Here is a 20,884-nt window from a genome sequence, read left to right on the forward strand (position 1 = left end):
TATCTTCAAGAACCTGCAGCATTAGCTATCACAGTGTTATGAATCAGTGTTTCCAACACTGCAGTATAATTCCTAGACTTGTACTTTCAGGAGGCAGTAACAACAAAAGATTTGGCAGCAACAACTAGTAGGTAATGATTTAGAATGGTATATAGTGTGTTTCAGAATACCCACAGGTTTTGCTGTGCCAGTTCATGTTTTTTTTGGGAGTGGATATGAGGCTGTTTTAAATTGTAAATTGTCACAGACTGGGTTAGAAAGCATTAACTCAATAAGAAAACAAAAATTTGCTTTCATTAGAATGAAAAGAAGGATTCATGCAATTTTGATGTTGTACTTGCGCTACTGTGCAGCTTTGCCCATTTGCACATGCAGAGTTATGAATTATGGAAATGACGATGCTGTTTGTTCCAATTTTCAGAAAGGATTCTCTAAATACATTTAGTGAATTGCAGCTCCAGAAATACTTTTAATGACATTCTCAAAAGAGGCACTCAGATTAAATATGTTCAGTGATTTGGAGCTGTACTTTTAGCTGAGCAAAATCTTCTAAGAATATTATTTAAATGACTTTAAAGAGAAGAAAAATTATGAAAAAACCAAAGATTAAGTAAGTTTGCAGCATTTGGTTGCATAGTCTCAACTGGTGCAAATGAGAGTAGGTGCATCAAAGTAAGCATAACTATGTAGTTTTGAATGGCCCAGGAGTTAACTAATTTTTTTGGTACAAAGGTTATACAAAAAGTAAGGGAGTAAGGATTTAAATTAGGATCCTGCAAAGCAATGGACAATGTTGTGGACACAGGTTAAGTTTACATACAAATCCTGAACAACTTTGAAATGAAAATAGAAAAAAATGTCATGGAAAAACTGCATAGTATTTTCTATTAAATGTCAAAAATGTTTGAAAGTGACTATTTCTGGGTAAATCTTGTTCTCACATGTAGTTGCTGGCAAAACAATACGAACCATATGGAGACCTTTATGCCAGCTCCTTGGTTGTGTCTCAGCGAACTATTTCATTTTGTCAGAAAATATAATTAACTATTAAGAATCAGAAACAATTAGATTAGTCAATTGAGCTGTACACCAGTATGTACTTCTTACCATTAAAAAATCTAGTTGTCCTCTCCATAATATCCCTTTGCAACTGTAATAGTACAAAGTTGCTTATTTTCTTCATATGTATATTTCAGTTTAATGACATTTTGCTAGATTATTGCTCTGATACTAAAGTGCTTTTCCCTAAGTTCATATTGCCAATATCTTGAAGGAAAAAAAAAAAAAAGAAAAGCATTTTGTATTGAATCACATATCATTGTTGTGTCCTATTCATGTTTAGAAGCTCTAAAGCTTTTGTTTACATGTTAGTGATTTAAACAAATGTAGAGGAATTAAGTCTGAAAGAAATGCTCTTTCACGCAACATTAAACTACTCAGAAGTAACAAGCGTTTTGCATTGATTACTTTGTACAGATTGCTTAATTTTAAAGTAAATAACTATGTAGTAGTTGTTCTCTGCAAACACTTGAACACCATTTAGAGGACGTATGCAATTAAGAACATTTAATTTAGCCTACTTCACTATAAATTTATAGTGAAATAAATTTAGAATCGGGTTGTTCATGGTAGAGGCTTTCTGAGAATAAGTGTTGGAAAATGTGTGTGAAAGTTGAAAACCTGAATGTTGAGTAACAACTCTAGGGGTGAAATTCCGATGGCCTTTTTGTCACTGCTTATTGTCACTACTCACTGTCAGTATGGATATCAGGATCTGAAAACCACCTGCAACTGCTAATAAAGCACCACCAATCTGACTTATTTTTGAAAATTCTTGTCTGGGATCTTCCATTGCAGGTATTAACTGAAAGTTCATTTCTGTCTGAGAAATGAAGGTACGTCAGCTGTTGAACTAATCCAAGAAAAAATAGCAGGTGCTTCTTGCACATGTTGCCTGTGATTCTGACTCTATCCAGATAGCAGCAGATCTTTGTATCATGGATATTCTGACCAGCCTCTTCTTCCTATTCTGTGATCAGTCTTTTTTTTCCTAGGCATGCATCAAAAGCAAAAATACTAAAATGACCACTTTTCATATTCTACACATAGGAGTTAGATCCTGTGTTTGCCTGGTATGCTTCACGTCTCAATGATGGAGAGAGAAGGAAATAGGAACTCTGGCGTGACAATACAAATATCGGGATTAACAGCAATCCTTTCCTTAGAGCAAAGTAGAAGTAACTTTTGAGGGTGGGGAATACTGCAATTAGTAATGATTTATAGTAAAAAAAATTGAGATATTATTAAGCTCAGGAAAAATCTAAGTCTCCAAAGGTCTGTAGAACAGTCATTTATAGCTTTGAATGTCTTTCCAAATGGTGTCTTCTACATCAGTTACCAACAAGCATTTTTGTCTAACAGGAGATACTAAAGATGCTGCCTGGAGTTTTTGAAAACACAAAAACGGTTCTGAGAAAGAGGTATGACCTGCATCCCTCAAAGCAGTGTTTAACTGCCTACATTACTTGACATCCAAAGAACAAAGGTTTGCAAAAGAGAGACTGATAAGGTACTAATACCTGCATGTAGGCTACATCTTCTGAGAGTGTGCCAGAATTTGTCTGGGAGAAGGCGGAAGACAGACAATATAGATTGCTGTATTTTTCATCAAGTGGTTTGTACCATCTGTATATATTTTACATGTGCCTTTTGAGATGTAAGGAGTGTAACTTAGATCCCCCTAGGCTTTGTTCTCTGCCTCTACACCTACCATTTGGCATAAGATGTAGCCAGTAGAAGAAAACTAAGGTTGTTGGGACTTTTTTCTTGTCTTAGTTGCAACAGCTGCAAACCAGATGTAGGCTGACATGAGTTCTGCCAAAAATCTCTTCCAAGTCTCCCACCCATTTTCCACCAAAGAGAAGCTAGTCAGGTGATATGAACAGAGACCTGAAGGCCAGAAAGAGATGGGAGCTCCCAATCCTGGCTCTATAGAGACTGTTAAAAAGAAACAATCAGAAAACCTAGATTTACCACTTTAGAAATTAAAACAACCAACATTTCTAAAATTATTATTATTCCAAGTAGTATGATGTCAATAGGAAATAAAAGGCAATCTGTACATGAACCACAGCAGAGAAAGTCAGATGACAGCAAGAGTTCATAACTGGTTTTCACCTAACAGGCATCTATGTAAGTCTCTTTTTAGATATATTTTCAATATCTCAAATGCATTAAGCAAAATACCATTGTGTTGCTGGCCAGATCTTTGCTGAAACAGATTTCCTAGGATTACAGTTGTTTTGTTGCATGAATCTCAGTACTGAGAGGGAGTAAGCTTTCTGTGTACCTGTCTTAGGTTCCTGTGTACCTCTCCAGCTTTTGCTTTTAGCAATATTTGAATATATCATGTGGTTTTTTTCAGAGTATCTTGACTATTACAAATGCATTCAATGACATTCACAACAAATAAATAAAAACCTGAAACTTTTCCACTGAGCCAGTCTGCTGGTGAAATCATACTGCTGACAAAACTGTGGCTGCCAGGCATTTACTCTCCAGCATTGACTTAAAGGTAGTATCCAGCAATGGCAGAAATGTCTAAATAACCAGTTGTCCAAGCATGCTTATATTAGTACAGGATCTGTGTGGGCTAGCATTGCTAGCAGTGCTGAATCCTCTATGCTGACAAAGATGAAGGACAAACGCTACTTGTGCAGTTACTTTTCCCTTCCTTACAACAGTATCCCAGGAACCTGGAATTTAGATGCTAGCCACATTTGTAAATTGGGAATTCAGAACCATGAGTATTAACCTGAACGATGACTTGGCTCATTATGGTTTTACTGGCTCTACAGTAACTCTGTTTTCCTCATGGAACCATCTGCTTGCAGAAAAATTTCTTGTGTTAGAAGTTTCAGTCACTTATAGAGATCAGTATTCTCCTGAGAGATGTTTGGATGGGTACTCCTGAAGTTTTTCCCTTTGACCATTCATGATGGCAGTAGCTACCAAGTTTTTACACCTTTGACCCCATTTTCTGTTGCATTGCCAGGCTTATGTCTTCATTTCTGGTATTGAATTTTCAATATGGTGTCAGTGTTATCTGTAGGTGCATTACTTTCATTTAAGGTTGCAACCTTTAGTTTGGAAACCATGTGAGCCATGGATCTTTCTTACAGAAAGTACTGACACGGGAAGACTTCTTGGCTCATGGCCTCACATGGGCACAGGTTTACCAAGATAGTTAAGAGGACTTTAGCAGTGACTTGCATGCTACACATTTCTGTGTTGTACTGCAGATAAGCAGTTTGCACACCCACCTGCTTTCAAACACGTATGAAACACGCCTCTGGTGGTATAAGAATGGTAAGTCCAAAAGCTAAGAAAAATGAGAGTTAGGTATCTCTCTTCAGTGATTCATTGGAATGCTGATATAGGGGTTTAAGTAAGTTCAGGTCATCTACATAGTATTTGGACCTTATGATGAGGAAATTTCAAGGAAAAAAAGCAATGTGCATGCTCCTGCAATGGAAAAATGTAGAGAGAAGTTATAGTGACTCTAGTTTGCCAACTAGTATGAAGGAAGAAATGTGAACTTCTAGGTTTAAGGTGGTTTTGATCTGTCAGGTTTTCTATGTTGAGTTTGCATAATGACCTTGGCCCCACACTGTAGTCAATGGGTGTGCCATTTAATGGGTCCTATCCTAGAAAATCCCTACTCCAGTTGTGGCTGAACAGCTTGCAAACCCACTCAACAACATTGGTGGATACCCTCAGTCATACACACCAGCAATACAACCATGTCTGAAGCAAAGCTCTGTGTGTCATGTCAGCAAAAGTTAAGAGGTTTGGTAATTTGAATCCGTTAGCTTTAAAACATTTAAATTAATGACTATAGCACTGAGTCAAACATCAACAGTTCTCATTTAAAAAAAAAAAAAGTTCCCTTCCAAGCAACAAAGTAACTGACAAAAAGTGAAAACATAGATAGCTGACTGTAGTTTTGAAACCAGACCCACTGGCCAGTTGGACACTCTCAGGCATGTCGATGATTCATCTGACAGAGTCCCAGGGAGTGATTTCTTGTGGGCCTGTTCATTTGGATGTTGATGCAGGTTTCTATTTAAATCAGCAGCTGAAGTGTGAATTTATCTGTGACATTTTTAAGATGATTCATGAGGCCAGAATTTGACTAATGATACTCCTACTGATCTCCTGCTAATTTTGGATTTATAGGTGTTGTATCATACCCAAGCTTATAAATGTCTGGTCTTTTTTTTTTCCTTTCCACTCTCTCTTTCTCTGTTTTCTATTTTTTTTCTTTTTTTTTTTTTTTACAGTTTGATCTCTTTTCATTTATTTAAACAGACTTCACTGACAGCAACAGAATGACTGTCACTGAGTTCAGTAGTTTGGCTCAGGACCAAATATACCTGTTTCTGAGAGTAAAAGGAATGAGGAGGGTGGTAATGAAACTTTCAGCAAAGCTCCTTTGATTGTATTCCTTAGGTAATGAGCTATAGTGGTAGCAAATCTCCTATACTGATACCAGCTGTGGCATAACCCCTGTACCTGCAGCTTGGCATGAGTAGGAGGAGATCCCATTATCACATGGGACGTGCCTTCTTTTTGATATGTGTTGAATTTCCTATGCTTCGTCTATTACCTTTCCCTGAAAGTGTAACTGGACTAAACCTTGAAGTGTGTTCTTTAAAATAGAGCTTTGGCTTAAAGTATTAGTGAAATGATAGGAGAGAAAGATTCTTGAAGTACTACTCATTAAGACACTACTCAAATGATACACATCCTGTACTGGTTGGATGCACTGAGAGTTGCCAGAGTTGGGAAGGAGTTGAAGCTTTGCAGAAATTCTACAGAGAACTGTTAGGAAATGAAACACTGCAAGGTTTTAAGCTAAAGCTTGATGTGCATGAATGGAAGCAGCAGCAGCTCACATCTGTCAGAATTACTGCTGCTTTCCTGATTTACAGTGAAAAATCCATAGGTATGAAAGCAAGGGTGTGTTTCTGAGAGAAGAATGTTTGAAGAATGTAATTTAAGTTCGTTGTTATCTTTGGGCTTGTTTCCTATTTAGCTGTACGCTTGTCATTACTTCAATTTTTTCAACTTTTTTTTTCAGATTCCCAAGAAGGAAACTACAAGTCAGAGGTCAACAGTAAACCCAGGAAGGAAAGGACAGCTTTCACCAAGGAGCAAATCAGAGAGCTAGAAGCAGAATTTGCTCATCATAACTATTTGACCAGGCTGAGGCGATATGAGATAGCAGTAAACCTTGACCTCACTGAAAGACAGGTACTGATGCAAAATAATGGAGTTTAAATGCTTGCCCAATATTAGTAGCTCCTCACAGTAGAGCTCTTGTTTATGTTACTAACAGATATGTTGATATATCAGATTGAATGCTTATAGCAAAATGATATACACTTATTATCTCTCTGCTATGCAAGTAATTTATATTTTTATATGTACCACCTACAGATTAGTTTCATCTAGTAGGCAGAGATGGAAGATAAAAGCACGAGTAATATATCTGTTAAACTGGTGCACATCTTTTCTAATCTGTCCACACTGATGTGGCTGAAGAAGTGATAAGTCTCAAATACCGCATGCACAAGCAGTTGATTTGCCTGCATGCAACAAATAGGAGCATCTTGGTTTAGTCTATTAAATATATGCAGTTGCCATTTGTCCAGAGTTTCTGAACATCCTGTTTCCAGATGGCAGCAAGAATGGGAACACCAGCAAAACTGGAATACAGGCATTTTTAACCACTTTATCTTACCCTGCGCTGTGAAAGCAGAGGAGACGATGGAATTTCTTATCACTGTTATTGGTTTCCTGCTCTCCAAACCCTGGTCCGGGAACCACTTCTGCACGTGCTCAAGTTTCATCATGCATGTTGTCACATTGATTTCTAATGCAAATATTCATGTTAAGCATGTACTGAATTGTTTCAGAATCTCATCCCAACACACTAAATAGGTAGTCAAGTCACATTTAAAATAATAATTACATCAACATACACATTTAAAAAACGTGTTTTAGTAAAGACATTTAGAATACTGGACTCAAGTACACCAAATCTGATGAAATGTTACCTACAGTTTTATCATTAAAATTGAAAGCTTTTTGCCCACTGATAGACATTCTTTTTTCAGGAATCAATATTAGATTGAGGCATTGCTTTAGATACAATCAGTAAGATGATGATATATTCAAGGGAAGGTATCAAAATAGCACCGTGATTTGTGAACTCTAGATATGAGAAGTTTTGCAATTTTCTTGAGTTTCATTAATGCCTGCTATAAGTAGATATCTCGGTAAAAATCCATCCTTTTCTATACATATGAACACACATTTCCTCACACAAGCAAATGAAACAGTTTTTTTTATTTGAAGACTTTGAGACAATGGCTGTCCCTTCCAGCTTGTCAAGAAGCAGCCAGTAATCTCTCGTTTGACTTGAACATGTTGCCAGGTTCCACTGGGGTCATTTTCAGTTACTTAAATATGTTTGTTATATTTGTAAAGCGCACCATTTTGTAACAAATAATTGATAAAATTTTGCCTTTTTCATTTCCGTTGACTAAGGTAAGCCAAGACAATTAGATTAACTTCCACACCTGATTTTGACATCTAAGGGGAGGAGGAATGAATTCTTGTCTCAGTGACAAAGGTAGAGTTGGTGTGGAACTGAGCAACAAAAAATAAATTTTAAAAAATATCTGCTGGCCAATTTGATGGCAATCAGTCAGCTGGATTCAAAAAACGTATCTCCATATTTAATAATGGTGAATTTGGACTGGAATTTAACTATTCTCCCTGATAAATTCTTTATTCTTTTCTTCAAAGATCAAGTGGAATAGTACAACTAAATAAAGAGACAGTTCACTATTCTAAAGGAAATAGTTAAACTAAAAGCATTTAACATACTGAAAAGGGACAGATAAATATTGAATATTGTCTCTGGAGGAGAAAAGGCAGCTTGTGCTACACCAGTGCAGAGAATTCATTTAAGTCATGGGAGCACTTGCTGTCACATAATGTCAGTTCTAAGCATTCTGCTGATAATTCTGATAATTTCTATAGAATTATAATTAGTCTATCTAATTATGTACTCTAATTCTTCTCTGCTTCCCCAGATTATCACAGAGTGACAACTGAGCTGCTAGAGATAACTCCCTTCCTTCCTTCCTTCCTTCCTGCCTTCCTGCCTTCCTGCTTAAAGCCACCCTTGCTTAGAAAAGGAAAGCATTAAGATTTTTAGCTTGATAGAGTCCAGTTCTGTATCTTGCCACAATAAAATGGTCTGAGAGAAAAAAAAAAAATGATAGCATAAAAACTGTGTTGTTAATTGAAAACAAAAAGAAAATTGAGAGGAAATTTTGGACATATTTTTCAGTTTCTGAATCATAGTAAGCCAAGTAATGATGTCACTTCTAATGTTGTCAATTAGAAATGTCTCTTTTTAAAATCAAATATATTGCTTTGATGGAAAAATGGTCCAAATAGGCATGGAACTGGGTGTGGGTTTCCATGGTATATGGCAGTCTTCAGAAGTTGAATGCAGTAAATCAAAAGGCTTAACTCTTCTTGCATACTTGTTTTACATCAGTATTCCTTCAGTGACTTAAAAAAAATACTCCAGGGTGAACCTGGAGTGACACTAATATTTCTTTTTTTTCCAGTTAAGAGACTGAACTGACATTCAGGACCTGTCTTTCCATCATTAGCAGAATGAGTGATTATTCTTGAGTGGGATAACAGCACTTATTTGCTTACTTACTACTGTTATTACTTTCTTTTACTAACTGTCCCAACAGAGGAGATTATATTTGATACCTATCTTAAACAGATGCAACAAAACCAGTCCTTTCTCTAAAATTATTATGACTGAATTAAAATATATTGATGGAATTCCAAAAAAACACTCTCCAGTGAGGTAACATTTTTAGAAAATTACTATTTCTGGAACAGTTTTCCTTTACTATTTTTCCCCCCAAAAGGCTGCATTGCAGTAAATGGTACCTGATAGGCAGTAGTTCCTTTGTTTGCAATAAATGAACACACAAGTGATAAATTCAATCTCATCACAGGCTGTAGACCTATTTGTGTTGAAAGCTCTCCTGATCTCTCATGAAACGTTGAATTGGCACACAGAGAATTGAAACTTGCTTCAGATAATACAATGACAAAAACCAGCAGTGGGTATCAGGTGAACTAACGTATCTGCTCAGAAAATAGGTTTGAGAGAAGACCTAACCCCTGATGGAATGAATTGTTTAGCATAATTGTTTTTACTAGGTTTCTAAAAAATGACAAGCATCACATTATTCAGAGGGCAGAAGAACAAAAAATAATCTGGGGAAAGTATTGTTGGGTCATCCTAAAGTTACAACTTTCAGTTCTTTCCCAAGATGTGAGATAAATCACGGAGCCTATTATCTTAAGAAAGCTCTATCTTCCTCTTGACTACAGTGATAATTTCAACCATACGCCACAGCTTAAAAGAGGCACTAACCAACTAACACTTCATAATTACCTTTCTGGCATTTAAACAAGCTGTAGAAAAAAACATATGTCTGGCCATATTTAAAAAGCTATATAAGGGTATTAAAGTTTTCTACAGTCATCAAAGTAAGGCTCCATTTGACTTTTGAAACAACTTACAAGATCAGTTCAAACATAAATGACTCATGGAAGGCCATTTCACAAAAATAATAATGAAAAAAACCCCTTACAACATATGGATCAGGAGAAGGAAGTAATCCTATTGCTCCCTAAAAAGGAAACCTGAGTTACAAGACAGGAGGATGGGATGAAATGAAATAAGTGCCTCAATTGCCTAGATATTAAGAGTGCACTTTGAGAGCATTATAAGCACATCTGGTGGTAGGATGGCTCTATTATGGTATCGTAAGAATTCCAGCAGTATAGGTACATATAATTCCTGCTCCATCTCTTATAGAGTGCACTCACAATCCCTGCTCAGCCAGCAGTTAATAATTTTCAGCTGGCAGGCCTCTATTATATTTTGAAGAGCCAGTTAGACTAAAAACTATCTTAGCTCCCTAGATATTTGCGCATTCTTGGCTTTTTTGTACATCCAGATAAACTTGGAGAAGGTTCCATGCAAACTTTTTAATATCTCGCTGTGGGATGAGGAGAGGAAGCAGCTGCAGTGGGGTATCAGAGGCGTGGCAAAATGGACATTTTTATGGAGTTGGTCCTGCCAAATATAGAAAGAGTAGGAGATCTTTCCACCTCGCAAGATCTTTTTGCATGGAGCTAATCAAAAGAGTAATGTTGCAGTTCTGCAGGCTAGCTAAGGTTACCGGAATAAACAGTCCAAATATGAAATGCTTCTGTTTGCCAACATAAACGGAAAATCCCACCTAGTCAGATTAAATTCTGCTGATGGCAATGAGAAGGTTTATTTCTTCTTAACTTTAATTTCCAATACCCACCTGGAAGCCACCAATCATTTATAAAAGGTCTGAAGCCATTGACTTTGCATAGACAAAGGACAAAATTTTGTCAAAGCGAAGACTGCTTTTGCACCTGTGTTTGGCTTCCATGTACGTGGTGCCAGCACGGGATGAGTGACGAAGAAGCTTTGTAATGCCTTTTTCTACCAGAAAGAGAAGCAGGCAGCATTATTATTTAAATACATTTGGGCAATGTTGGTATAGTACGTAGGGTAATGGGGCCATAACCCACACTGTAGCACTGCATTGTTACAACTATACAAATAATAGACGAAGTTTTCCATTAGAAAAGTTTCCTCCAGACCAGGTTATCTCAATCCTTCATCACAAGTGATTTCATTAAAATCCTTTTCAGCATCACGGAGCTCAGGGGAGGCTAATCACTGCATTTTTTAGACTTGACTGGTAAGGTAAGAATAACTCCCCTTAGTGACCTGGGTGAGAAACCAGAGTTCAGTGTTCCTCAATTAGGTGTTTGTTCTGAACCACCTCTGGAAGAGTCAATGTCTCTCCATGGATCACACAGTATGACTAGTTTCCTACTTTAGGAATTTCTAAGGTTAGGTGGTGAGATTATTCCCCTGTATACTTTCAAACAAAATCAAACAATGGATTGATAGGACAAGCTTGACCATATCTGCCTGATTTATTGTGCTGTCACGTCTTCCCTGAAAGGCAGCTGCTCATTCCAAGCTTCCATGTGTTAAGCACTCTCTATACACACTATAATAATGAGCCTGTGTGGTTTGAAATCCTTTGGATTGCTTGTTTTATTTAAAGTAACACTCTTAATAAAATAAAACTCACTAATACTTTTATATTTGTCTTGAGCAATATAAATACCAGCAGTAAGAGTTACTGTGCTAACTCAGTTTGTTCTTTCTTAGGAAAGAATGCTCCTGGCAAACTTAATTATAACTCATGCATAATTTTGATCTATACGATAATTCTTTAAAAAAAAAAGTACATGGCAAAACTTCAAACAGCGTATTTACTTTTGCAGTATTGATTGAATTCAAACAAGCAATTCCATGTGCAAAGATCCAAGTGCCTCCAGCTGTTAGTTGTGAATGGACCCTACACCTGCAGAGAAACCCTGTGGGGTTCAGGGTGGGGAGAGACCTCTGTCTGTGCCAAGCTGCATATGTGACATAGACAGAAATATTAGCAGCTCATATGGCTGCTTTTACAAAGTGTATAAGGCTCTGTTATCCCCTACCCCTACCCTTTCTTAGACACAAGTCAGGAAAGATGCGGCTTCTTCTGTCGCCTGTTTAAGGAGATAGGAGCTTTTTAGGTTTGTCATTTATGGTCACTTTAAAAAACAGAGAGAAGAAATCAGTGAGGAAAAAATGGTATTGCAGAGGTACAAATGAACATCTAGAATAAAGCCGATATTTTTTTATGCAAGGCATTGCAAAATGTAGAATCTCTTTCTGGTTTCACTAGTTCCTTCTCCTCAAGGCAGGCCCTGCTGAAAACAGCTGCAGCTTCTTGAGGCTTACTAGCTTTAAAACTGGATGTTGATTTTGAGGCAAGTTTACCATCAAAAGACTCAGGACTGGCTTGTTTTGGAAGGCAAAAAGGTCCCTCCAGATTTGAAGTAATGAACTGTGGAACTAGTTTAAGTGAATACGAATGAGGGTGCTTCTTACTTGGGGAGGGAGATGGCTTCCATAGCCATAGAGCCCTAGAGGATTGTCAAGGGCAGGTTGCTTTCTGCCGAGTCCCGCTTCTTGACATTTGCCTTTCTTCGTACTAAAGTAGTAGCAGAAAAAAACATCAACGTACTCAGCCAAAAGCCAGCCTTGATTACCCACTGTCTTTTAACTTTCACACTCAGTTGACCTGTGCAAAATGGGTGCAGAATGATGTATGTTAGGATTTTTTTCTCATGAAATAAAATGCTCTACATGTGAGTAATTCATGCAGGTAAATGCCTATACAAAGAGGCAAAGTTTAGCTGATGGCGATCTTCCCCACAAATTAGTTTTACACCATGTGTTTCTTTTGTAGATTTCTATATATATGCAAAGAAATTGGATGAAGGTAGACTCTAAAAACATATATTATAGGAGAATAATTAGAGGGAGTTCTAGCAGCAGCCCCACAGATTGCCTTTCTTTGCCTCTGGACAAAAAAGAGAGACTAATTTTATAAAAAATACTCCCTTAGATTATGTACAACAAGCCAGTAAGAGGAAAGAACCTGAAATAGTGAGTCCCATTCTGCTCAAAGTATGTTAACGCTGAAGCCTAGTTAAGAGAGGTTTTTGAATACGGAAGGTTAGCTGTTTGATCATGAAATTAATTTTGAAGATCACTGGTGGAGAAGGTGGCAGTTCTTTGGATGGAGTAGAGGGAGGTAAACTAGTGCTCTCAAAGACTTCTGAAACTGGAATGAAATACTCCTATCACTGCTCTCCTCTGAAATATAATGTCTATTCCATCTCTGTCTAAACGTGGGAGGTAGAAAGGAGAATGTATCACCTAAGCAGTACCCAAACCTCAACTGACTTCTATGTAACGAAAAACCAGAACTCACTCCTACACCTTCCTGGGTGCCAAAAGCTCCAGCTGTCCTTTGTGCACCTGCCAAAACCTCCCCTTTTTCTCAACAGCTGCTGCAAAGTACTTGTGCACATTCAGTGCAATGTCCTGTAATGTAACCGGAGCAGATTGCTTTGAATCAGCGAGCAGGTGACTTAAGCAATTTTAATCAGAAGGTTCTGGTACCATTCATTAATTTCCAAAGAAAAGTTAATTTCCTCCAATTCAGGTATTTTGGTACTATTTCATAATAACTAAGAAGACATTTAATACTCAGATTTATTTAAACTGGTTTTAAGATCAAAATATATTTAAGATTTTTAAAAGGGTTTTTTTTGGAATAGAAATTGGAATTCCTTTAAATTAAGTTTAACTGAATAAAACTACCTTAACTTACTCTCCCATGTATCCAGCATGACTGAAATCCAGCTGAACTATTTAAAATCTTATGTTATCTTTAGTTACTGAAGTGAACTGATAACTCTGACTACCATCTCTGTAAATATTTTAAACTAACAGATTTGATTCTTCCAACCCTTATATTTATTCATAGTCTGGAACAGGAAAAGAAACTTTCCTGGGTTTACATTCCTATTTGCTTTTATAAGTTTGTTGAATAAATCATCACAAAAATACTATTTCTATATATGCGAAAAAGGTAAGTTTCAGCTGTATAACACCAGTGATTTCTGTAAAGTTCAGGAGTTTGACTTTCTTTAAAACTTGGCAGCGTAAGTGTACTATCTCAAAATAACAGGAATGTTTTCAGAGCCAAAGAAAGTTGAGAAGTAAACTTTTCAATTTTTTTCATTTTGAAAAGTCAGGGTTATTTTTTGTTATCCATATATTTGTCTGCATTAGAGGAAAGTAAATCAACAGTTTAAAAAAAAAAAAAAATAAAAAAAACGGACAATGGCTGACCAGGGGAAGAATGCTTAAAAGGCTTGGTGATGTGGTCTTTCTGACACATCATTTAGGTATAATAAAACATGGAATTTGGGATACTGACTTCAAAGACTTATACTTAGAAATATGCATCCCTTGTAGCAAAATAATAGTTTCAACTGGCACAGTGCTCTTGTTTCTAATTTTTAAGGTTTGTGAGATATCAGGCCTCAAATTTTAATCTCGTTTGGGACTCGTGCCACTAAAACCTGGAATAGAAAACCTAATTTTAGGAAAGAATCTTTCATTTCAGAAAAGAGCTTTTTAAAGAAGAAGTGTTTTTTTTCTTAAAAGAAGAAAGACAGCAGGCGGTGCAACTAAGGTAGTTTGAATTCAGTCATGCTTTCATTTTTCAGACAAGAATGTCTTTATTAAGAAATACTCATTAATTATAGAAGGTATCTGTTTAGTTTTTCTCTGTAAGTACAGAATTCTAAAATCAAAAGAAAGTATCTACATTCTATAAAGCATGGTAGAAGTCAACTACTCTCAAAGTTAATGTGACTGAAGGTCTCTATTGAAGTAGTATTAAATCAAAAGTTTAGGTGATATGCTCATCTGGAACCAAAATGATGCATTGATGTCCACATCATGAAGTTGTGGTGGACAACTTATTAAAGATAAGTATTAACGATATACATGCAAGACAGCATATAATGTGGCCCTTAAGCCTACTAAGGACCTATATATCATAAGTATATAATGATTACTTTAGTAATGTAGACACTAACAATGTCAAACCCCTTGTTTTAAATCTCCTCCTGTGATTCCTACAGAGTAGACCTTAAAGCAAATTTGTCACAGTAAAAACATTTCTCTTGTACATCAGGAGATGCGCAATGTGAAATCATTTACTCGTATCTTAAGTAACAGTCTAATCATCAGATGTGGAGATGCAGATGCTGAACAACTTGTTGACTAAGGGAAAAGAAACTGTGCTTTCGTGCCAGTAAGCAGATGTGCTCAATAGACTGGCTCATAAGTGCTGATTTAGAAACAGCTGTTAATGCTACCATCATCTTTAATATAGCTCATTTCCCTCCACTTCCTTTGTTTTCCATACATACATATGCTTGCTCTATACAGTTAAGTTGTGCTAGTCAGAGGGTGGAGCAGAGGGAGTGCATTTTAACAAATAATAGGCAATCAGAACCTGATTCTGGGAAGTGGTGAGGACTTTCAGCTCCTGCTAGAGCTAACTTAGTCTTGAAGAACAGCATAAAAATGTTCATAAAACCTACGGTATCAAGTTTGTCATAGATGATCTTTAAACTACTTTAGAAGGAAATAATTTTTTGCAAAAGTTGTAAATGGCACAAGCAGGTTCTTTCACTGGAAAAAAGTTCAAGAGTTTTTCAAGTTCACTTCAGTAAGGGCTTTTTCTCTCTCCTTTATTTTTATTTTAATTTTTTCTTTATTTTTCTCTCAGTCGTTCTCTCCTTTCTCTCTTTCTCTCTTTCTTTCATTCTCTCTCCTCTTTCTTTCTCCTCTCTCCTTTTTGTTTCTTCGGGCGTTTTGTTCTGATGCACGTTTTGTACAACACCTGTAAGTTTCAAATGAGTTGTGTGTTTGAAAAGCACAGTTTTCCATGAATCCAGATAAACTGACAGTCTGAAGTACTTCACACAAAGTTTGCATCACTTCCTTCCCATTACTAAAATATAGATGGATCGCGTATCAGTAACAACTATACCCTCCATAATTGACTCTTCAGCTCCAAAGGAAGTTCAGAATTCCAGTACCTGAATTTGATCTCTAGAGGAAATAACAAGTGAAGGACCTGTCTCATATTATTAGCATATGAGCATTAAAGACTTCATCTACAGTCCATTGAACTTGATGGAAAAACTCTCACTGACATTAGTGTACTTTGGATCAGGTCAAAAGTGGATTTCAGTACTTTATAATGGAGGACATAAAGAAATATATGTAAAAAATACCTAACATAGTCCCTCATATAACAGTCCCTCTGTACATTAATGCACCAAATGACATCAAAATAAATGTATAATATTTTCAATAATAAACTTTACTATAATTGATTTCTAGCTTTTGAAAATAATTTTTCATGTAATAGATAAAGAAATTTCTTATTTGATATTCTCTAAGTAAATCAGATGCAGATTATTTGAAGTCATTAATAAAAAGGCCTAAAGCTGTTTTTTTACTTTTTTTTTTCCTTTTAAAAATTGTTATTATTTTCTCTTTATGGGAAGCCTGACAGGCTATATGCCAGTCAGTAGTATATATTCTCCTATGGGAGTGCCAGGGTTATTCTCTTTCCCCTACACTCAAGAAAGTGCATGCAAAGATAGCTGGAGTCCTTTTAGCCCTACATCCCTTAAATGCCATGTTTCCCAGACAGTGGATCAAATCCTATGAGGAATTTATAAATGTATCTTGCACTTGTTCTCGAAAAGGGAAGTCATTGTCCTTCAATTGATTTATATAAATTAATATACAGACACTGATTTATATCAATTAATATACAGACGCTGACCTAGACTTGTCCCTGGTGCAGGCATTTCAGGGCATGGTCAGATGAGCTAGTCTGAAGGCAGATGATCTGAACGAAGAGATACTCCCCAGCCTGTCCTCGGCTACTCATTAGCTGGAAGCTCGTGCCACTCAGTTCTCCTGGGTTTAACGCTCAAGGAGAGACTGCTCTCAACTGTGGTTTTGTGAAGTGACCTGAATTAGAAAAAGCAGCAGCAGCAAAATATTGTAGGAAAAAATGGAAAACAAAAAAGAATAATTTATTAAATTGGAGTCAAAAAAGTCAAGTGAGCAGATGTGAGAGTTTAGCTCTGTCTGTGACAGGAGAACAGAAATGAGCACCTGCATCAGGAGCCAGGCAGCAATCATCCTGCTCACATTTGTCCCAGCCAGAACAGTTTCTGACAATGACTGTAGGAGTATTAGCTTCAGTTTCTCAAGTATCCAAAAATGAAATGGATGCATCTGGAAGGTGGTTTGCCTGGATCTCTCCTGTGCCACTAAGTTAAAGTGGGTTGAATCCAGGTCGTGCATTGAAATTTTTGCTTCAAATGCATCGCTGTTATTTTTCTTGAAATCACTTTTTGTGTACATTATTATTTTGTTTTAGGCTTTCAATGCTGTGACTTATTCCATGAATTTTCAAGGATGTAAAGATATCCAGAGAATTGCTTAGACCTTTTAAACATCACTCCAAGCCTGTTATTTCTTCTTATCGAATAAAATTCTCTGGTCCCTTATTTCAGAAGAAGAGTGATAATATTCTGTGGTACTGGGTTGAATCCAAAGTCTATTATTTTTGATGTTTAGATTATGACTGCAGTTGCATCTACTGCATTGTCTGCACTTTTACAAGAGAAACTTCATTGTCTTAAAAAACAAAAATAAACAAAATGACATCTTAACTTCCCCCGGAAAGCTGCCAATGCTGTACTAACGCTGTACCCTTTTGAAGACACTGTTTCCATGGACACCTCTGATACGTGACCCGAGCATGATAATTCCCAACATCACAGCAGCCAGTAATAAATACCTTCCCCTTTACACTCATTTCACTTTACAAGCCAGATTCTTTGGCTCTGATGAGTTGACTAAGGAAAGGAATTGCTGTGCTTTGAGGCTCTTAACTAACCTGGAATCATTTTGTTCTGTTCCCAAGTGATTGGCTTCAACAGCTCACATTGACTTTAACAGGAATATAGAGTACAAAAAAATAAATATACCTCTCTTCCTTCCCACATACGTACATACAGACAGTGACGTTAACTATCAGTTCAATTGTAGTAAAATTTTAATGTAAAATTCAAAGTGATAGTAAAGGTTAAACACTGCAATGTTTCCTGGATGTATAAGACAGATTCAGCAAAACAGCATTTTTGTGGCTCTATTACTCATGTTGTACAATATGTCCTGCTGTGCCTGTTCCTTGCTGTTCTTTTAAAACTCTGAAACACATTTTGCTAAACGCAGCAGAGGATACACCGACATTGCAAGCTTTCTTCCTTTCTTTCCAAATGAAAAGTTGCAGACATTGTTTATTTTTCTGTGGAACTTTGTGAAGATCTGCATAGACAAACACGCATGAGATTTTTTAGCAACTTTAACTCTAAATGGATCAAACCCAACAATCTTGTATTCATACTGGTTTCAGTGACAATATTTTAATTTGATTTGAAACCAGCCTTTAATCTGGTCTAATATATTTGACAGATGCTATGAACATCTTTTTTTTTTTTTCTTTTCTTTTGGCTAGTGAAAAAAAAGTCCTTGTGGTTTGCAGTGCTGGTACTTTAGAACCGTGCAAATAATTTAGGTTTACTCCCCCCCTCCCCTCCTCCCCCCCCCCATATTTATATACAGAGAAGGGAAGGAGGGGAAATGAGTTTCAGCTGGAGTGAAATCTTGGGGTTTAATGTGTCTTAAACAGAGATACATTTTTAACCTTTCATGCTATGAATTTCTTTTCCATTCTCATCTGAAATTATTTACTGATTTTGACTCAAATTCATAAATGTCTTGTCCTCTGGTTTTGGGGCTATTTATTTGTCTGAAAAAATTGACCAGGATCTATGGCTAAATGTAGTAAAATCGAGGATCAGTCAACTAGAATCATTTAAATACATTTGTGAAATAGACAGGGAAGTTGTAAGTTTTGACAGTAAGAAATGCTCTTTCAGATACTTCAGCAAGTAAAAAAAAAAAAAGGTTTTTAAAATGCTCCACCTGAAACTTACCACCGGTTTACAGAAACAAAGAGGCAGAAAGCAATGCAAACTTTCCAGTGCAAGTTCCTTTCCAAAGTAACTACCCTCCTTTGAAGGGTAATTAATGGCACTATAAGCACGAAGGGCAGTAGTATGGATCGCTGCCAGCAGCCTGGGCTTTCTGTTACACGAGAGGTAGGTTCTTCTGTGCGGTCCCTTGATGGGTGTACCATTTGGCCTCTGTTTCTCTGCCTGTGAAATGGCATTAATACGTTTTTCAAGAGTATGTTAACTTTTTAATGTTTTCTAAAGGACTCTGAGACCTTCCTGTGGAGCTATCTGCTGCAGATAGCCTGGCTGCCTTCTTTCCCTCCTTTCCCTCCTTTGCAGTCATTACCCTCACATCCCAGGGTTCACGTCCTATCCAAAACTGGATCGCCTGTCCTCAGGGAAGGCTTGCTAAGCTTTTTACCATACAGTCAGAAAGGCAGCGTGTTGCACACTAAAAAAAAGAAAAAACTCAAGTGCTGTGCTATAGCTAGAAAGATCATTATTACCTTCAATGACCCCATCTTTATTTTCTTGTTTTGTCTTTCTTCCGCGAAGGTAAAAGTTTGGTTCCAGAACAGACGAATGAAGTGGAAGCGGGTAAAAGGGGGCCAGCAAGGGGCAGCAGCCCGGGAGAAGGAACTGGTGAATGTGAAAAAGGGCACGCTGCTCCCCTCCGAGCTCTCTGGCATCGGTGCAGCTGGTCTCCAGCACACGGGGGACTCACTAGCGAACGACGACAGCCACGACAGCGATCACAGCTCTGAGCACGCACACTTATGATACACAGAGAGTGTACCCAGCTCCGTTCTCAGGAAAGATGCTTTGCTGGCAAGCCTTACACAGGCATCGTTTACGTATGCAAGTGACTCTGGCAGTGATTTTTAAAGTTGTTATGGAAAATTCAGGCTTATTGTGTCTGCTTTTCTTGATTTTTAGATGGTTTACAGTAAGTGCCATGTCTTAAAGGTGCCTCAAGAGTGCAGAAGTGGAAGACAAACTTACTTTGAACATTCCAGATTTGTTTGTCATGTTTATGACAGCGGGCAGGTATTTTTGCTTTAGCTTGCACTGAAAATTACATTGCTCTCAACAGACGTTATATTCTGAAAACCACAGTGCCACAAAATCACTATCTAGTGGATAAGAAATGTATTTTAACTCTGTATATATTTACCTTACAGCATTTTCCTGTCTTCACTAATTTTAGCAATGCATTCATATTAGCTGATGGCAATAGTCACTCATGACAATAAATGGCTTTTTGTCTCTTTATTTTTGTTTTGTTTTTCCAAAGACATACAATACATGCAGATACTTTTGTTCAAGTAGAGAACAATACAATAGTGTCTGCTAGGACACGTCCTTGTATGACAGACAAAACAAACCTTATGTTGCATTTACTATCAACTGCTGCTAATAGGGTATTATTAAACTTACCTAGCTCCTCAATTCTTCTTATCTTGTAACTGCAAAAAATGATTTTTAGGATCATAAGGATAGTCCAGTAACCTGCCAAAAAATGTCATGTTCCACTCATGCTCGGTGGAAACTTCCCAAAGGATTATTCATTTCTACTTTGTCATAATTGAGTACATTGATAGATACTGACACTCTGCAGAAATATTGTCGCTTCATCTTCAGTTTTAAAAAAAACAGCAGATAAGCTGAAAGTTATTATCAACAGCTTATGATGTTGGTAGAAATCAAAATATGAAGGTAACTCAGTATTGTGTCCCATGTGTAAAATCAAGACATTTTCTGATATAAGCTTTTGTGTACATACAGGCAAATACCAAAAACCAAAATTTAATGCAAACCATTGATTGTACTTTGTAAAGAAATATGTTTAATAAATAATCCTTTTTAAATAATTCTGGTCTCTCTGCAGTGATTTCATAGGATACTTAAAGTGTTTTTTGTAAAAGTCCTAAGCAGCTCTGCCTTTTTCGGGTCTTTCGGAACTTTGTCTGTGGACAACACAAAGCTATGTTTTCAAATTTAGGCTTTTAATCTTGGATAAGCCTTCTACTTTGATCCATTTGGGAAACTCTTTCCTTTAGCAGGAAAAATGCATCTAGCAGCTAATGATGTCTTCAGCCAAAACCAACAAGAGTCTGTTCAACCATTT

At 36.9% G+C, this 20,884-nt stretch overlaps 1 protein-coding gene across 1 annotated transcript; it reads left to right on the forward strand.

Annotated features, from left to right (window-relative positions):
• The first annotated feature begins 5,044 nt into the window (after positions 1-5,044).
• LOC104072128 (homeobox protein MOX-2-like) lies at positions 5,045-20,620 on the forward strand. Its single transcript, XM_009576226.1, has 3 exons — positions 5,045-5,117; positions 6,143-6,315; positions 19,312-20,620. The coding sequence occupies exons 1-3, from the start codon at positions 5,045-5,047 to the stop codon at positions 19,534-19,536; spliced, it is 471 nt and encodes a 156-aa protein (XP_009574521.1). The 3' UTR covers positions 19,537-20,620.
• Positions 20,621-20,884: the final 264 nt, after the last annotated feature.

This window comes from Fulmarus glacialis, unplaced genomic scaffold (genome assembly GCF_000690835.1).
Source record: "Fulmarus glacialis isolate BGI_N327 unplaced genomic scaffold, ASM69083v1 scaffold20744, whole genome shotgun sequence".
In the NCBI taxonomy this organism is placed as follows: domain Eukaryota; kingdom Metazoa; phylum Chordata; class Aves; order Procellariiformes; family Procellariidae; genus Fulmarus; species Fulmarus glacialis.